We start from the raw sequence: 15,439 nt of genomic DNA on the forward strand, positions 1-15,439 counted from the left end.
TGTGCCACAACTACTGACCCTGCGCTCTAGAGCCCACGAGCCACAACTACTGAGACCACACGCCGCATCTACTGAAGCCCGTGCGCTCCAGAGCCCGTGCTCCACAACAAGAGAAGCCACCACAGTGAGAAGCCCGTGCACTGCAATGAAGAGTAGCCCCCGCTCGCCGCAACTAGAGAAAGCCTGTGCACAGCAATGAAGACCCAACACAGCCAAAAATAATAAACAAATAAAAATAAAATAAATTTATAAAAACAAAATAAAATAACGCTACTATACCTTTTCTGATCCATTAATAATGAAGTAGCCATCAGGATCCAAGAGGCATCCATTTAACTCACAAAGATCATGATCTGCTAAGCCATTTAGTAGACAGTAAATTGAATGCAACATAACTGGAACTTTACCAATAAAAGTTTTCTGATGCTGCATCTGAAGTTGTTCTTCACCTTCTTTAATGACTGTTGCTGTTATAAAGTGGAGCAGAAAATAAAAGCAGATCACAAGTTAATAGTAAGGTAATTGTTAAAACTTTCAACTGGTTAAAATTGCATTTTCTAAACTGTATTTCAATATCAGCCGCTGGAATAGCTCTTTCTTACGTGAGATTTCTTAATCTGGCTTCACGTGGCAACACTGGTGAAGCAGCACAATCTCTTATGGGCTTGGAGAGGTAAAGTTGGTCAAACTTCAGCAAATATCTTGGCTAAAATGAAACCAAAAAACATGAAGAGGGTAAATAATTTTTTTCTATAAAAGTTTTGATGATTCCATTTAAACCACCATTAACATTTTGAGTAGAAGAAACTCTATAAACCGACTAAATCAATCCACTTTAATATGGGTACTCTCCAAAGTCAACAGCCATGTTCCATATACATTAAGTTTTATACTTCATCACTTTCTCAAGGTGTAAGACAAAAAAAGAGTTAATATATCGCAAGTAAGTAAAGACTATACACATAACATATGCTCTGAATTTATATGAAACAATTAAAATGGATTTGCACTAATGATCTACACAGCCGTTTCATGTGCCCTCTCCTTCATTCAGGTCAGAAGTACAGTTCCCAGAAAAAAAAGAAAAGATAAATTTGGACAATTAGAACTATACTCTAATCTCATCAATAGAACATAGAAAAAGTAAACCTAACTCTTCAATTAAACATACAGAAAATCCTAATTACTACTCTACATAAAGGACTGAATACTTCTAGCCCTGGCTGACTATAGCTCAGCCCTTAGCAGGAAAAAAAAAAGTTTTCAATAACTTATCTATTTGTTGCCCAATAAAACAAGACCCATGAAAACTTTCCAGTAATAAATGGATAGTGTATTTCTCTCTAGATCAATTCTCAGAGGAGAAGATGTGAGTAAGCAGACCATTAAAGGTAAATTGTTGACACCCAAGCTTCCCAAACTGGAGTAGAAAAAAGCATAGAGAACTGATGGTGATAATGAGTCAAAGGGAAGCCAGCCATCCAACTACTCATTTCTACTATCACCCTAGTCTAGGACATTATTATCTGAAACCCAAGCTATACCAAGATTTTAATCTGACTCCAGCCTCTCTCCACGCCAAGTAAACATGATCTCCAAAGTAACCTTTCTAAAATAATGCTTCATGCACATTCTCTGACAATCCTTCCACAATTCCTCTTGACATCCAATGACATCCAAAGGCTGTGACAATCTGGTTTCATCTTACCTTCCACTAATACCCATCAAAAACAAATCAAATCAAAAATCATATACTGACTGTTACGGTCCCTAAAATCTATCCCCAAGCCAAATATTGATATACCAAGTATTTTTTTGCTGAAATGATTAAGTACCTTTTCTCTACTAAGACAAGTCCTACCCTGCCCTTCAGAGTTAGTTAAAGTCCATCCCATCTCTTCCTCTAGGCTCTGACAGCCCAGCTTGAGAGATCTCTTCCTCCATAAGTACTTATGACACTGGCACTTTGAAAATGCTACATTATAATATTGTTGTCTCTCTTGTTTTGCAAAGACCATGAAGAGAAAATGCTCTAAGTATAAAAAAGGCATTTTATGCCCATTTTCCAACACAGTGCCAGAAGTGCCAATTATTTTTGTTCTTAACAGCAAAAGTCTGTGCAGCACCTCCAGCCAAAATGAGAATAATACATCAGCCCTTACAAGATAAGCTACAGAAAAGAGGGACTGAACTGGCCAGAAGTAATATTCTCTCTTTCTGTCTAATTCTATTTCTGGGGCTCTCCCTACTTCCCCTTGTTTTTCAGTTTTCCCTGTCCCTTAAGGCCCATCATGCTGCTTCTCTACTCAAAATCTGGGGTCAGTCATTATCATTCATGTAAAACCAGATTCTAAAATTATAGCCTTAGGACTTCCCTGTTGGTGCAGTGGTTAAGAATCTGCCTGCCAATGCAGGGGACATGGGTTTGATCCCTGGTCCGGGAAGATCTCACATGCTGCAGAGCAACTAAGCCCATGTGCCACAACTACTGAGCCTGTGCTCTAGAGCCCGTGAGCCACAACTACTGAGCCCACGTGCCACAACTACGGAAGCCCGCATGCCTAGAGCCTGTGCTCTGCAACAAGAGAAGCCACCTGAATGAGAAGCCCGTGCACCATAACGAAGAGCAGCCCCTGCTGACTGCAACTAGAGAAAGCCCCCACGCAGCAACAAAGACCCAATGCAGCCAAAAATAAATAAATAAATAAATTTACATAAAAAATAAGTTAGTTAATTAAATAAAATTATAGCCTTGCTATGATTTTAACAATGTTAAAAAAACATGCATATGTGAAAACAAAGACTACAATGAACTCAGAAAAATTAAAACAGCTAATATGATTGATGGTTTTCCTTTATTGTATCTCCTATTGTTATGATAATGTATTTCATGCAACAAATAATCAAGGGAAAAAGTCCTTCACATACTTTTTCTTTTATGATTCCTTACACTGTGAAAGAAAAAAGTGAGGTTTTTCTGAAGCAATGTAACTATTTCTGGCTTGCTTCTCTTAGTAGTCTATCATATCTCTGAGTTCTGTCTTACTAGCTATTAAATACTTACTATCTGAATAAGGATTAGGGTTTTACATTACTTGCAAAAATGCATCTCTCCATTAGTAAGACTAAATCAGGAGCTGACTGATGATGCTAGAAGAACACTACTGAAAACACCTACAGACCCTCTTCTTTTTTTTTTTTTTTTTTAACTGTTAGGCCAGATGAGTTAAGGACTGAAATTTCAAGTCAATACTCTCATTTATGTTACTTTATTGGAATAACCATTTTACTGGTTCTTCAACTTCTCTACTAGCATGCTGTTTCCGCTTATAGGTCTATAGGTGGAGCATCTTCCACAATTCTTTGAACAGACATCTGAATAAACTTATCAAAAGCATCCAGCTGTTGTCTGACCACGCCTTTCTTGTCAAAATGGGAACTGGGAAAATAGTTGAGTTCATAATCAGTTACAACTCAGTGATGTTTTTTAGCATATTTCCCCATTTCCATTATTATTAAATTCAATAAATACTAATCATTAAATACCAACCACTCTATACAAATCATTACAAAAAATACTATGTGGTATCCAAAAAAGGAATAAGTCTAAGAATGCTTTCTCTGTAGAACTTAGTTAAATTTGGGGGAAAGAGACATATTGGTAAAATAATTCAAACAGAACTTGAGAACTATAAGAAAGCCCTAATTTACAAATGTCCTTTATATATCAATTTCATCCAACATGTTTGAAACATTTCTTGAAAAAAGTGTCAGGAGATAAAACTAAAGAAAATGCACAAAGATAAAAATAAGTATGACAACATGAATGGACCTTTAGATAATTATGCTAAGTCAGATGGAGAAGGACAAATACCATGATTTCACTCATATGTGGAATCTAAAAAAAAAAACCCCAAACCCAAACCAACCAACAAACAAGAGAACAGAAAAACAAACTCACAGATATAGGAAACAGATTAATGGTTACCAGAGGGGAAGGGAGTTGCGAGGTAGTTGAAATGGGTGAAGGGGGGTCAACTGTACGATGATGGATGGTAACTAGACTACGGTGGTGATCACTCAGTTGTATATACAGATGTTGAACTATAATGCTGTATTCCTGAAACTTACATAATTTTAAAAAAGGATTAAAAAAAAGATAAAATAAGAACTCTAGGCGGGGTCTGCAGGGAGGAGAGCGGCCGGGGTTGGTCAGGGCGCGCGCGGCAGGCGGTGCCTGCACAACCCGCTCCCAGGCGGTTCGGGGCTCCGGGGCCCCGCGCCCGCCGCCCGCGCGCCGCGTCCCCGGGCCGCCGCCTCAGACGCCACTTGTGGAATTCTTTCCCCGGCGGCTGTAACTTTAAACCGGCCTGAGCGAGGCCTGTTTTTATTCAGAAACCAACCACCGGAGAATGGCTGCGGAGAACGCCGAGATGCAGGGCCAGCCGGCCACTTGACGATTCCTCACCAAGTGGCCGGGAAGCACCGGCTTTACCTAGGAATCTTTCTTTGAGATTTCAAGGTTCTGTCGCCCCCTTCCAGGGTTGGCCGGACTGGTTGCTGAGGGGCTTTTGATTGAGGGCGCTGCCCGAGCCTGGGGAGCTGTGCATGAATGAACCGCATCGCCTGGCCTCAAAGCGCTGACTCTGAGGCCACCACGCATGAGCCCGGGCCACCCTCCTGCAGAAATCACTCCAGGAGCTCCTTAGGGACCGGCTTGTGGTGGTGAGGAGCCAGGAGATGCATGTAGCAGCCACGTACCGCCAGGCCTCCCTGTACGTGGGTGACCTCCATGCGGACGTCACCGAGGACCTGCTGTTCAAGAAGTTCAGCGCTGTGGGCCCGTGCTGTACATCTGCATCTGAAGGGACCTGGTCACCCGCCGCTCTCTGGGCTATGCCTACGTGAACTTTCTGCAGCTGGCAGATGCCCAGAAGGCCCTGGACACCATGAACTTTGACCCGATAAAAGGCAAATCCATCCGTCTCATGTGTTCTCAGCGTGACGCCTTCTTGCAAGGAAATCTGGAATTGGGAACGTGTTCATCAAGAATCTGGACAAATCCAATGATAACAAAACCCTTCATGAACACTTTTCATCTTTTGGGAAGATCCTGTCCTCCAAGGTGATGAGTGATGATCACGGCTCCAGGGGCTATGCGTTTGTGCACTTTCAGAACCAGATTGCCACTGACAGGGCCATCCAGGAGATGAATGGGGCACTGCTTAAGGACTGCAGGCTGTTTGTTGGCAGATTCAAAAGCCGCAAAGATCAGGAAGCCGAGCTCCAAAACAAAGCCAGTGAGTTCACCAATGTTTACATCAAAAACTTAGGAGATGACATGGATGATGAGAGACTGAGGGAAGTTTTCAGCAAATATGGAAAAACCCTGAGTGTTAAGGTGATGACAGATTCCACTGGGAAATCCAAAGGCTTTGGCTTTGTGAGTTTTGATAGCCATGAGGCTGCCAAAAAGGCTGTTGAAGAAATGAATGGAAAGGACATAAATGGACAACTGCTTTTTGTAGGCCGGGCACAAAAGAAAGAGCGACAGGCTGAGTTAAAGCAAATGTTTGAGCAGCTGAAACAGGAAAGATTTCGGCGGTGCCGGGGGGCAAAGCTCTATATTAAGAAACTGGATGAGACCATTGATGATGAAAAGCGACGGAGGGAATTTTCTTCACTTGGATCAATTAGCAGAGTTAAGGTTATGCAGGAAGAAGGGCAAAGCAAAGGGTTTGGCTTGATCTGCTTCTCCTCTCCTGAGGAGGCCACTAAAGCAATGACTGAGATGAATGGCCGCATCTTGGGCTCCAAGCCGCTCAACATCGCCCTGGCCCAGAGGCCGTAGGAGAGGAAAACTTAATGCACCAGCCAGTGTTTGTAGCAGCTTGGGGGATGTTAGTGATCTCTGCCTGAATCGTCCTCAGTAAATTTCAAATCCCAGCTGATGGCTGCTTAGTTTAGTAAACATTATGATCGAAGGCTTTGTATACAAAGCTATTTATTTTTCTTTGGAGGAAAAATAAGTGAATCTTAGAACCTCGGTTCTTTTCATAGAGGCATACCATCTAATTATAATATAGTATATTTTTCTGATTTTGATGTAGTGCTCATAGCAATAAGTATAATTAGATATATTTTTACTGCATTTTGAACCAACTGAAGTGTGGTAACTGTTTGCATTTATTGCATACTTTTTATTTTAATAATATTGCTAGCTTTAATTTCTTCCATGAAAATATGCCCAAAGTAGTTCTTATGCCCAAGAATTGCAAAGTAATTTATTTTTACAAACAGAAATTTTCTAATTTCTCATCTATTTTTTTTTAAAGAAACCAAAGTTTAAAAATTGCTACTACAAACTCAATATCTAATTTCATTTTGAATTAATGTTTAAATTACTAGGAAATAGTTGAATTTCCTTTCAATTTATATCCTGAAATGGTGTTTTTCTGATGGCTGAAATTAATGATGGAGTTTTTTAATGTTGCCTACAAACCTGCTTTATAGGATATTTTACTGTTCTTTCCATTGGTTGACATAATCCAGGTGCTTGCTGGTTATCAAAATTGTGACTTGAATAGTAAAACCTTAACTTCCACATTCCTTAAGATATAAGCCTGTATCATTTCTGGTCAAAAAGTTGGCCTAGTCTTAATTCTCTTCATACGTATACAGCATAAAATTATGCCTTAAGTTTTGAACCAGGTACCAACATTATAAAAGTCATATATAGAAAACACAGACATTCTGTTTAACAACTGTGTTTTCTAATCTCTGTTATATGTTGTAACACGTAGTGATATTGTCTCAGGGTTCAGAACAGTAAAAGTTTATGTTTATGAACTCCACGTCTCCTTTTATTAGACTTTAAGAGCTATGTAACCCATGAAGGCTCACTTTTAGCCTTGATTGATCAGAAGTTCACTAATTGATTTTCTGATAAATTGAAGTTATATCACTTAGCCTGCTTTCCAGCATGATTTTTATTTCAGTCCCATTCCCAGATCTTTTCTTCTCTCCTGCCTTTCCTCTATATTACTCAGCTCCTCTCTACTTTTTAAAAAGGGTTTTATTATATTGACTTTTACTGTGTGCTGTTTGAAATCCACTTTGGAAATAGATGCAAGAGTTATTTATTTACATTTAAGTAATTACTTTTAAAATTCTGATTCTCTCATACCAAAGGTGTCTAGAAAATAGTTTTGTTGTTATTTTTTTTTTTTTACTCTGCTTCATTGTTTCCTGTAACCATATATTCAAGTCTTCTGTTTTATATATTACCAGTACAAAAGAAATATTAAAGTATTTCTGTGGCCATACTTTAGCTATGAAAGAATGAGAAAATCTGTTTCTGTTTTTTTTTGTATGAACTATATGTATATTCATTGCACATTTTCTAAATTTAAAATCTCTTTAGACAATGAAAAAATTATGGACAATGAAAAAATTACGGCAACACATAATCCTATTATGCAGACAGATCTTCTGTTAAAATTTCTTGTATCTCCTCCCAAATTTTTCTCTATACTTATACACATGATTTAACAAAAATGGAATCATGCTATAAGCCTTGTTTGAAACTGCTTTCTTAATTTGACAACACGCCATAGTCAACTTCCAGGACCACAAATAATTATTTGCACTATAATTTTAATGACTTTTATCTTTCCTTTAATGTTCGTACCATAATATAACAATTTCCTCTTGATAAACGTATAGGTTGCTAGATTGTTTCCTCCCTTTTTTTTTTCCTCTATCATAAACAACTTGGAGATAAACACCCTTTGCAAACTCTTATACGCTGATGTATATAATTATTTTCTTCAAAAAATGTATGATTCATTGGAATTAATGTTTAGTATTTAAATTGCCCAAATGCTGTTCAGAGATTTGTGCCACTTAACACTTCTGTTATGAGTATGGAGGATTGCTCATTTCCGTATACTCTAAGAACAAAGGATTTTGTTTAAGTTGTTGTCTGATTCAACATGACATGTAAAAACAGAATATTTCATTGTTATTTTACTTTTTTATTACCTCAAAAGTTAAACAGCATTTCTTGTAAAAAAAAAACAAACAAACAAACAAAAAAACCTCTAATTTGAATGAGCATGAGGATGATGCTATCAATGACTAAAATATGGAATGGGTAAGAATTTCAACTTTAGGTTAAAATTATTCTATTTTGAATATGTTAAAGGTAAGATGAGAATAAGTCACTGAAGTGAAAATATTCAGCAAATGACTGATGATAACAAATGGAGCAAGGGTGAGAGATCAGAATTAGTAGTGTAGATAGAGAAATCACAGAATGATGCCTTAAAGAAGAACAAAGAATCTAAAAGAGTAGATGTACTGTTTACAAGGAATAGACACTTGTTCACGTCAGGGATGGGGAAGGAGATATACAATGAAGATACAAGTAGATATAAGTGCAAGAGGAATCTCTCCCCTCACCACCACACAGGAAGAGCTGCATAGCTGGACTCAGCTTCTAGCCTCCTCTCCTTAGTAACTAACTCCCCATCCTCAGATTAATTTTCTGAAACAACATGTGTAGCCCAACTAATCATCAGCCTCCCATTCTGACATCATCAGATCACCACACAGGTTACTGGCCAGCCTACAGACTGGCTGGCTTTGGGTCAAAGTCCCACCCTGATTCAACCCACCGTGGTCACCAATATTAGAAGTCAGGTCCTATGGTAGAGAACACAGTACACAATCATCCCTGTACAAGGTATGGCCTCAAGAATGGTGGGGGCAATTTCCTTCAGTAGAGACTGTGAGCTGACAAGAAAGAAAAATTTCTCACAATGATCTGGGTTAGCCATCGATATGTAAGAAGCACCTAGAAGGCACTGTCCGTAAGATAAATAGCAATGGTTTTTATGGACAATTTACAATGAAAAATCTTTACAAAACTATGAACAAGTTTCAGTCCCCCAGGAAGCTGAACCATAGTTACTTTCCCCCAAATCATTAGAACAGTATTACTTCTTCATTCAAATGCTATTCTTTAAACACCTAAACTCTATGAATAGTTCATATTTATGCTATCTACCATGATAATTGTACACGAAATCATCTTACTGAAGTCATTGGTGATATTAAGTAATATCACATTCACAATGCTTGGGACAGATCACTTGATGTTAAATAGTGAAAAAACAAAATGTCATCTCACAATAGCCAAAGCACCTATAATCAATTCAAGTATAAGCATCTAATAATTTATTTTGTAACAAATGTTAAATGCAATGACTGGTCAAATAGGGTATTTTATCCTTGAGCAACCTGTCACATACATTGAAAACAACTCTCTTTTGGCTAAGATCAAAATATTCTTTCTCCCTAGAGATTACAGAATATAGGCATACCCTACAGAATAAAGGCATTTCCTAATAAAATGTCTGTTGGTGTTTAATACTCAAACATCATAGAAAATACAAAATATCTCAGTAAGAAGTTTTTATACCCATGTTTAATAGGGAAAATAGATATGTACTTACACCCCAAAAACTCAATAGATTTTTAACAAAACAATGTTCAAGAAAGGTTCACTTATCCTCCAAATACAACTAGTAGAATGTCAGAAGCATGTGTTCTTTGAAAAAGGAGAGAGGGTCAACTGAGAGGATGTGCATCTTGGAGATGGCAAGGCTCAAAGAGGAATCATAATGTTACTATATACAAAGCAACTGTCAGTTTGGTAAGAGAGGAGAGTTTTTACATTTTACATCCCATAGCAGGATGTTACTTTATTTAGTTAAAAGTTACTCTTCTTACCTATATGTAAGGCTTCTTACTGACTTTTATTACAGTTAATTATACTCACAATTGAATGGGAATTTGGGTTGAAATACTACCACCTACTGTAACTTCATCCATTTAAAATAATGAGAAAACAAAGGAATCAAATTAATAGCACCTAATAGGCATCATGTGCCTCCTGATATAATGCACTAAGAGCAGAAAATTCAATGTTTCCAAAAGTAATCCTCTGAATCTAATTATGAGGAAACCCAAACTGAGGGGCATTCTAAAAAGTAACTGGCATGTATTCTTCAAAAATGTCAAGGTAAGGAAAAACAGAAAAAGAGTGAGAAACTGTTGTAGATTATGGGAGACAAAAAAATAAGGCATGAAAACTAATTCCACTATGCGCTCTTATGTTGGATCCAGGATCAAAAAACCTCTTTTTATTTTGTTATAAACAACATTAGTAGGACAACTGGCAGAATTTGCATATGGTTTCTAGATTAAATAACTGTATTAATATTAATTTCCTGATTTTGATGAGTTCTATGAGTATGTAAAAGAATGTTCTTATGTAACCAAATTACTCCCAAATGTTTCAGAAAAAAAATATATGTAGAGAGAGAGAAAAAGGAAAAGACAAAGAAAATGTAATATAAGGTTAACATTTATGGAATCTGGGTGAAGTACATACATGATTTCTTTGTGTAACTTTTGTGTAGGTCGGAAATACTTCAAAAGTTAAAGTTAAATATTTAAATAAATAAATAAAATGAGAAACCAGCTCTCATGTAGCATATTCATATAGAACATTTAATTTTCAAAATCAGAATTAGCAGGAAATTCCTGTATAGCTTATAGTGCTTTTTAAAGTTGATTCAGTTTGGTCTAAAAAGTTACCTGATTACAATCCAGCATGCCTCTTGCCACAAATCTGGGGGATTTCATCCTCCTCCTCATCATACTGCATATCTACAAAAAACAAAAATATTCTCACTTTCAGTAAAATGCAACCAGTTAACATCTTGCTCCTATGATATGATGTAGAAGAAACATATAACTATCTGCTAAGTAAAAAACAATCCTTTTACCCCACTTTTCTAAAATTTCAGTCAATTACATTAACTGAATTGTAATGAAATAATATTCATAGGTCTATATATACATATGTCTATGTCACACAGGTATTCTCCCAACACACTAAGTGGCTTCATGACAAAGGTTCAGTGTAAATTGTGTGAATTTTAAGTATTCCATCTTCTCCAGAAAGTCCATGTAATTCTCATTAATAGCTAACTATTGATAACTAGGAACAAGGTCATAGTCCTCTGACCAACAGGCTCCTTGGAGACATTTGGGTAAGAGGGTACAGCCAGCAAAAGACTCCAATAGCTGGGCAATACCTTAAGGTGGGCTGTCTATTACAGCAACATTTCATACATGGACAGGGATAACAGGCTGTATTTTCCAAAGATGATCACAACCATATCGTCCATTTCACATGCTCCTTTATAATAATAAAAGTGGTCTTGACACTCCTACTACCAAGATATGAGAGTCTATCTTTTCTTCCCTTGAATGTGAGTGGATTTTTGACTCTCCTATAACCAAGAGAATACAGCTAAAACAATGCTACATGACTTTAGAAGCTAGGTCAGGAAAGGCAATGTGGTTCCACCTTGTTTGCTGAGACACTTTCTTCTGGAGCCCTGAGCTGCCACTAAGAAGTTCTACTACTCTAAGGCTGGTATACTTGGGTGAGGAAGCCCAAACTACATGGAGAGGCCACTTACAGATGCTCTAGTCAGCAATCCTAGTCCTTGAGTTTTCCTAGGCTGGAGGCCAGACATGTGAGTAAACACTCTAGGATCACCCAACCCCCAGCTGTCAACACTCAGCCTTTGAGACTTCTCAGTTCAACCACTGACATCAGGCAGCAGATGAGCCATTCCTACTATGCTCTGTCCAAATTCCTGACCCACTGAATCCATGAACATATTAAATTAATTTTTGCACAGCCAAATTTTGGGGTAGTTATGCAATAATAGGTACTTAAACAACAGGGCATTTGAAAAATTAGGGTGCACTGGTCCTAATATTAGTCTCATCTTCTTATGTAAAAGAATAAGTGTGTTGTGGAGATAAGGACGAGATGGGGGAGTAGAAGAACTTGAGCTCAACTCCTCTCACGAAAACACCAAAATCACAAATAACTGCTGAACAACCACTAACAAAAAAGATGGAAACCTAACAAAAAAGATATTCTACATCCAAAGAAAAAGAAGAAGCCACAATGAGATGGTAGGAGGGGCGCTTTCACGATATAATCAATCCCATATCTGCCAGGCGGGCAACCCACAAACTGGAAAATAATTATATCACAGAGGTTCTCCCACAGGAGTGAGAGTTCTGAGCCCCACATCAGGCTCCCCAGCGGGGGACTGGCAATGGGAGGAGGAGCCCCCAGAGCATTTGGCTTTCAAGGTCAGCAGGGATTGAGTGCAGGAGCTCCACAGGACTGGGGGAAATTACAGACTCCACTCTTGGAGGGAGCACACAAGTTTTCACATACACTGGGACCCAGGGCAAAACAGTGAATCCACAGGAGTCTGGGCCAGATGTAACTGCAGGTCTTGGGGTGTCTCCCGGGGAGGAGGGGGTTGGCTGTGGCTCACACCAGGGGCAAGGCCACTGGTGGTAGAGGTCCCAGAGTGAGCTCTCCCGAGGTTGCCACTTTGGCACCAAGACCTGCCCCACTTGAAAGCCTGCAGGCTCCAGTGCTGGGACGTCTCAGGCCAAACAACCAACAGGGTGGGAACGCAGCCCTACCCATCAGCAGACAGGCTGCCTAAAGTTGTCCTGAACCAACAGCTGCTTATAAACACACCACTGCCCACCAGAAGGATAAGACCCAGCTCCACACACCAGTGGGCAGACACCAGCCCCTCCCACCAGGAAGCCTGCATAAGCCCCTGAACCAACCTCACCCACTGGGGGCACACACCAGAAGCAAAAGGAACTACAGTCCTGCAGCCTGAGGAACAGAGACCACAAACACAGGAAGTTAGACAAAATGAGATGGCAGAGAAATATGTTCCAAAGGAACCAGACAAAACCCAAAAAGAACTAAGTGAAGTGGAGATAGTCAATCTACCTGAAAAAGAATTCAGAGTAATGATAGTAAAGATGATCCAAAATCTCAGAAAAAGAATGGAGACACAGACCGAGAGGATACAAGAAATGTTTAATAAAGAGCTAGAAGATTTAAAAAACAAAGACATAGAGATGAACAATACAATAGCTGAAATTAAAAATACACTAGAAGGAATCAATTGCAGAATAAACGAGACTAGAAAACAGATTGGTGGAAATCACTGTTGCGGAACAGAATAAAGAAAGAAGAATGGAAAGAAATGAGGACAGTCTAAGAGACCTCTGGGACATATTAAATGCACCAACGTTCACATTATAGGGGTCCCAGAAGGAGAAGAGAGAGAAAAAGGGCCTGAGAAAATATTTGAAGAGATAATAGCCGAAAATTTCCCTAACATAGGAAAGGAAACAATCACTCAAGTCCAGGAAGTGCAGAGAGTTCCATACAGGATAAATCCAAGGAGCAACACTCTGAGACACATATTTATCAAACTGATAAAAATTAAAAACAAAGAGAAAACGTTAAAAGCAACAAGGGAAAAGCAACAAATAACATACAAGGGAATCCCCATAAGGTTATCAGCTGTTTTTTTCCCCAGAAACTCTGCAGGCCAGAAGGGAGTGCCATGATATATTTAAAGTGATCAAAGGGGAAAACCTACAACCAAGAATGCTCTACCTAGCAAGGCTCTTGTTCAGAGTTGACAGAGAAATCAAAAGCTTTACAGACAAGCAAAAGCTAAGAGAATTCAGCACCACCAAACCAGCTTTACAACAAATGCTAAAGGAACTTCTCTAGATGGAAAAGAAAAGGCGACAACTAGAACCAAGAAAATTACCAATGACAAAGCTCATCAGTAAAGATAAACATACAGTAAAGGCAGGAAATCATCCACACACAAATATCAAGTCAAAATTAGCAATGATGAGAAGAGAAGAGTACAAATGCAAGATACTCAAAATGCATTTGCAATTAAGAGACCAGCAACTTAAAACAATCATATATATAAAAAAATATAGAGAGACTGCTATATTAAAAACCTCACAATAACCACAAACCAAAAATCTACAATAAATACACATACAAAAAAGAAAAAGCTATAAAACACAACTCTAAACATAGTCATGGGACTTCCCTGGTGGCGCAGTGGTTAAGAATCCGCCTGCCAGTGCAGGGGACACGAGTTTGAGCCCTGGTCCGGGAAGATCCCACATGCTGCGGAGCAACTAAGCCCATATGCCACAACTACTGAGCCTGTGCTCTAGAGCCCACAAGACACAACTACAGAGCCTGCAAGCCACAACTACTGAAGCCTGCATGCCTACAGCCCGTGCTCCACCACAAGAGAAGCCACTGCAATGAGAAGCCTGCGCACCACAACAAAAAGTAGCCCCAGTGTGCTGCAACTAGACAAAGCCCGTGTGCAGCAACAAAGACCCAACACAGCCAAAAATAAATAAATAAATTTATACATTAAAAAAAAAAAATAGTCATCAAATCACAAGAGGGAAGAACAAAAGAGAAGGGGAAGAAAAAAGACCTACAAAACAAATCCAAAACAATTAACAAAATAGTAATAAGAACACACATATCAATAATTACCTTAAATGTAATTGGATTAAATGCTCCAACCAAAAGACACCGACTGGCTGAATGGATACAAAACGAGACCTATATATATGCTGTCTACAAGAGGCCCACTTCAAATCTAGGGACACATACAGACTGAAAGTGAGGGGATGGAAAAAGGTATTCCATGCAAATGGAACGTAAAAAAAGTTGAAGTAGCAATACTCATATAGACAAAACAAACTTTAAAATAAAGACTGTTAGAAGAGACAAAGAAGGACACTATGTAATGATCAAGGGATCAATACAAGAAGGAGATACTGCAATTGTAAATATACATGCACCCAACATAGGAGTGGGTCTATCACACCCAACCTCCTGAAACTATTCCAAAAAACTGCAGAGGAAGGAACACTCCCAAACTCCTTCTAGGAGGCCACCATCACCTGATATCAAAACCAGACAAACATATCACAAAAAAAGAAACTTACAGGCCAATATCACTGATGAACACAGATGCAAAAATCCTCAACAAATGCTAACAAACCGAATCCAACAATACATTAAAAGGATCATACACGATGATCAAGTGGGATTTATCCCAGGGATGCAAGGATTTTTCAATGTCCACAAATCAATCAGTGTGATACGCCACATTATAAATTGAAGGATAAAAACCATACGATCATCTCAATAGATGAAGAAAAAGCTTCTAACAAAATTCAACACACATTTTTGATAAAAACCTCCAGAAAGTGGGCATAGAGGGAACCTACCTCAACATAATAAAGCCATATATGACAAACCCACAGCTAACATCACACTCAATGGTGAAAAGCTGAAAGCACTTCCTCTAAGATCAGGAACAAGACAAGGATGTCCACTCTCGCCACTTTTATTCAACATAGTTTTGGAAGTCCTGGCCACTGCAATCAGGATAGAAAAAGAAAT

At 38.7% G+C, this 15,439-nt stretch overlaps 1 protein-coding gene and 1 pseudogene across 9 annotated transcripts in view; one reads left to right on the forward strand and one right to left on the reverse strand.

The window, feature by feature from the left end:
* Positions 1 to 15,439, reverse strand: part of LOC309627926 (DNA-directed RNA polymerase II subunit RPB2-like) — a 39,556-nt gene that overhangs the window by 14,757 nt on the left and 9,360 nt on the right. For all 8 annotated transcript variants that reach the window (XR_014244017.1, XR_014244018.1, XR_014244019.1 and 5 more), the window contains exons 3-5: positions 10,666 to 10,737; positions 603 to 706; positions 280 to 467 (exon numbers count right to left, since the gene is read on the reverse strand). Coding sequence is in view for 4 of the 8 variants with exons in the window: in XM_082390320.1 (XP_082246446.1) it covers positions 280 to 432 (153 nt within the window). In the remaining 4 variants the exon portion in view is untranslated. The remainder of the gene's footprint in view (positions 1 to 279; positions 468 to 602; positions 707 to 10,665; positions 10,738 to 15,439) is intronic.
* On the forward strand, positions 713 to 6,328 carry LOC309627891 (polyadenylate-binding protein 4-like pseudogene; annotated as a pseudogene). The gene has a single exon. The product of its transcript is annotated as a polyadenylate-binding protein 4-like pseudogene (transcript).

Source organism: Balaenoptera borealis (genome assembly GCF_965194805.1).
Source record: "Balaenoptera borealis genome assembly, chromosome: 4".
In the NCBI taxonomy this organism is placed as follows: Eukaryota; Metazoa; Chordata; class Mammalia; order Artiodactyla; family Balaenopteridae; genus Balaenoptera; species Balaenoptera borealis.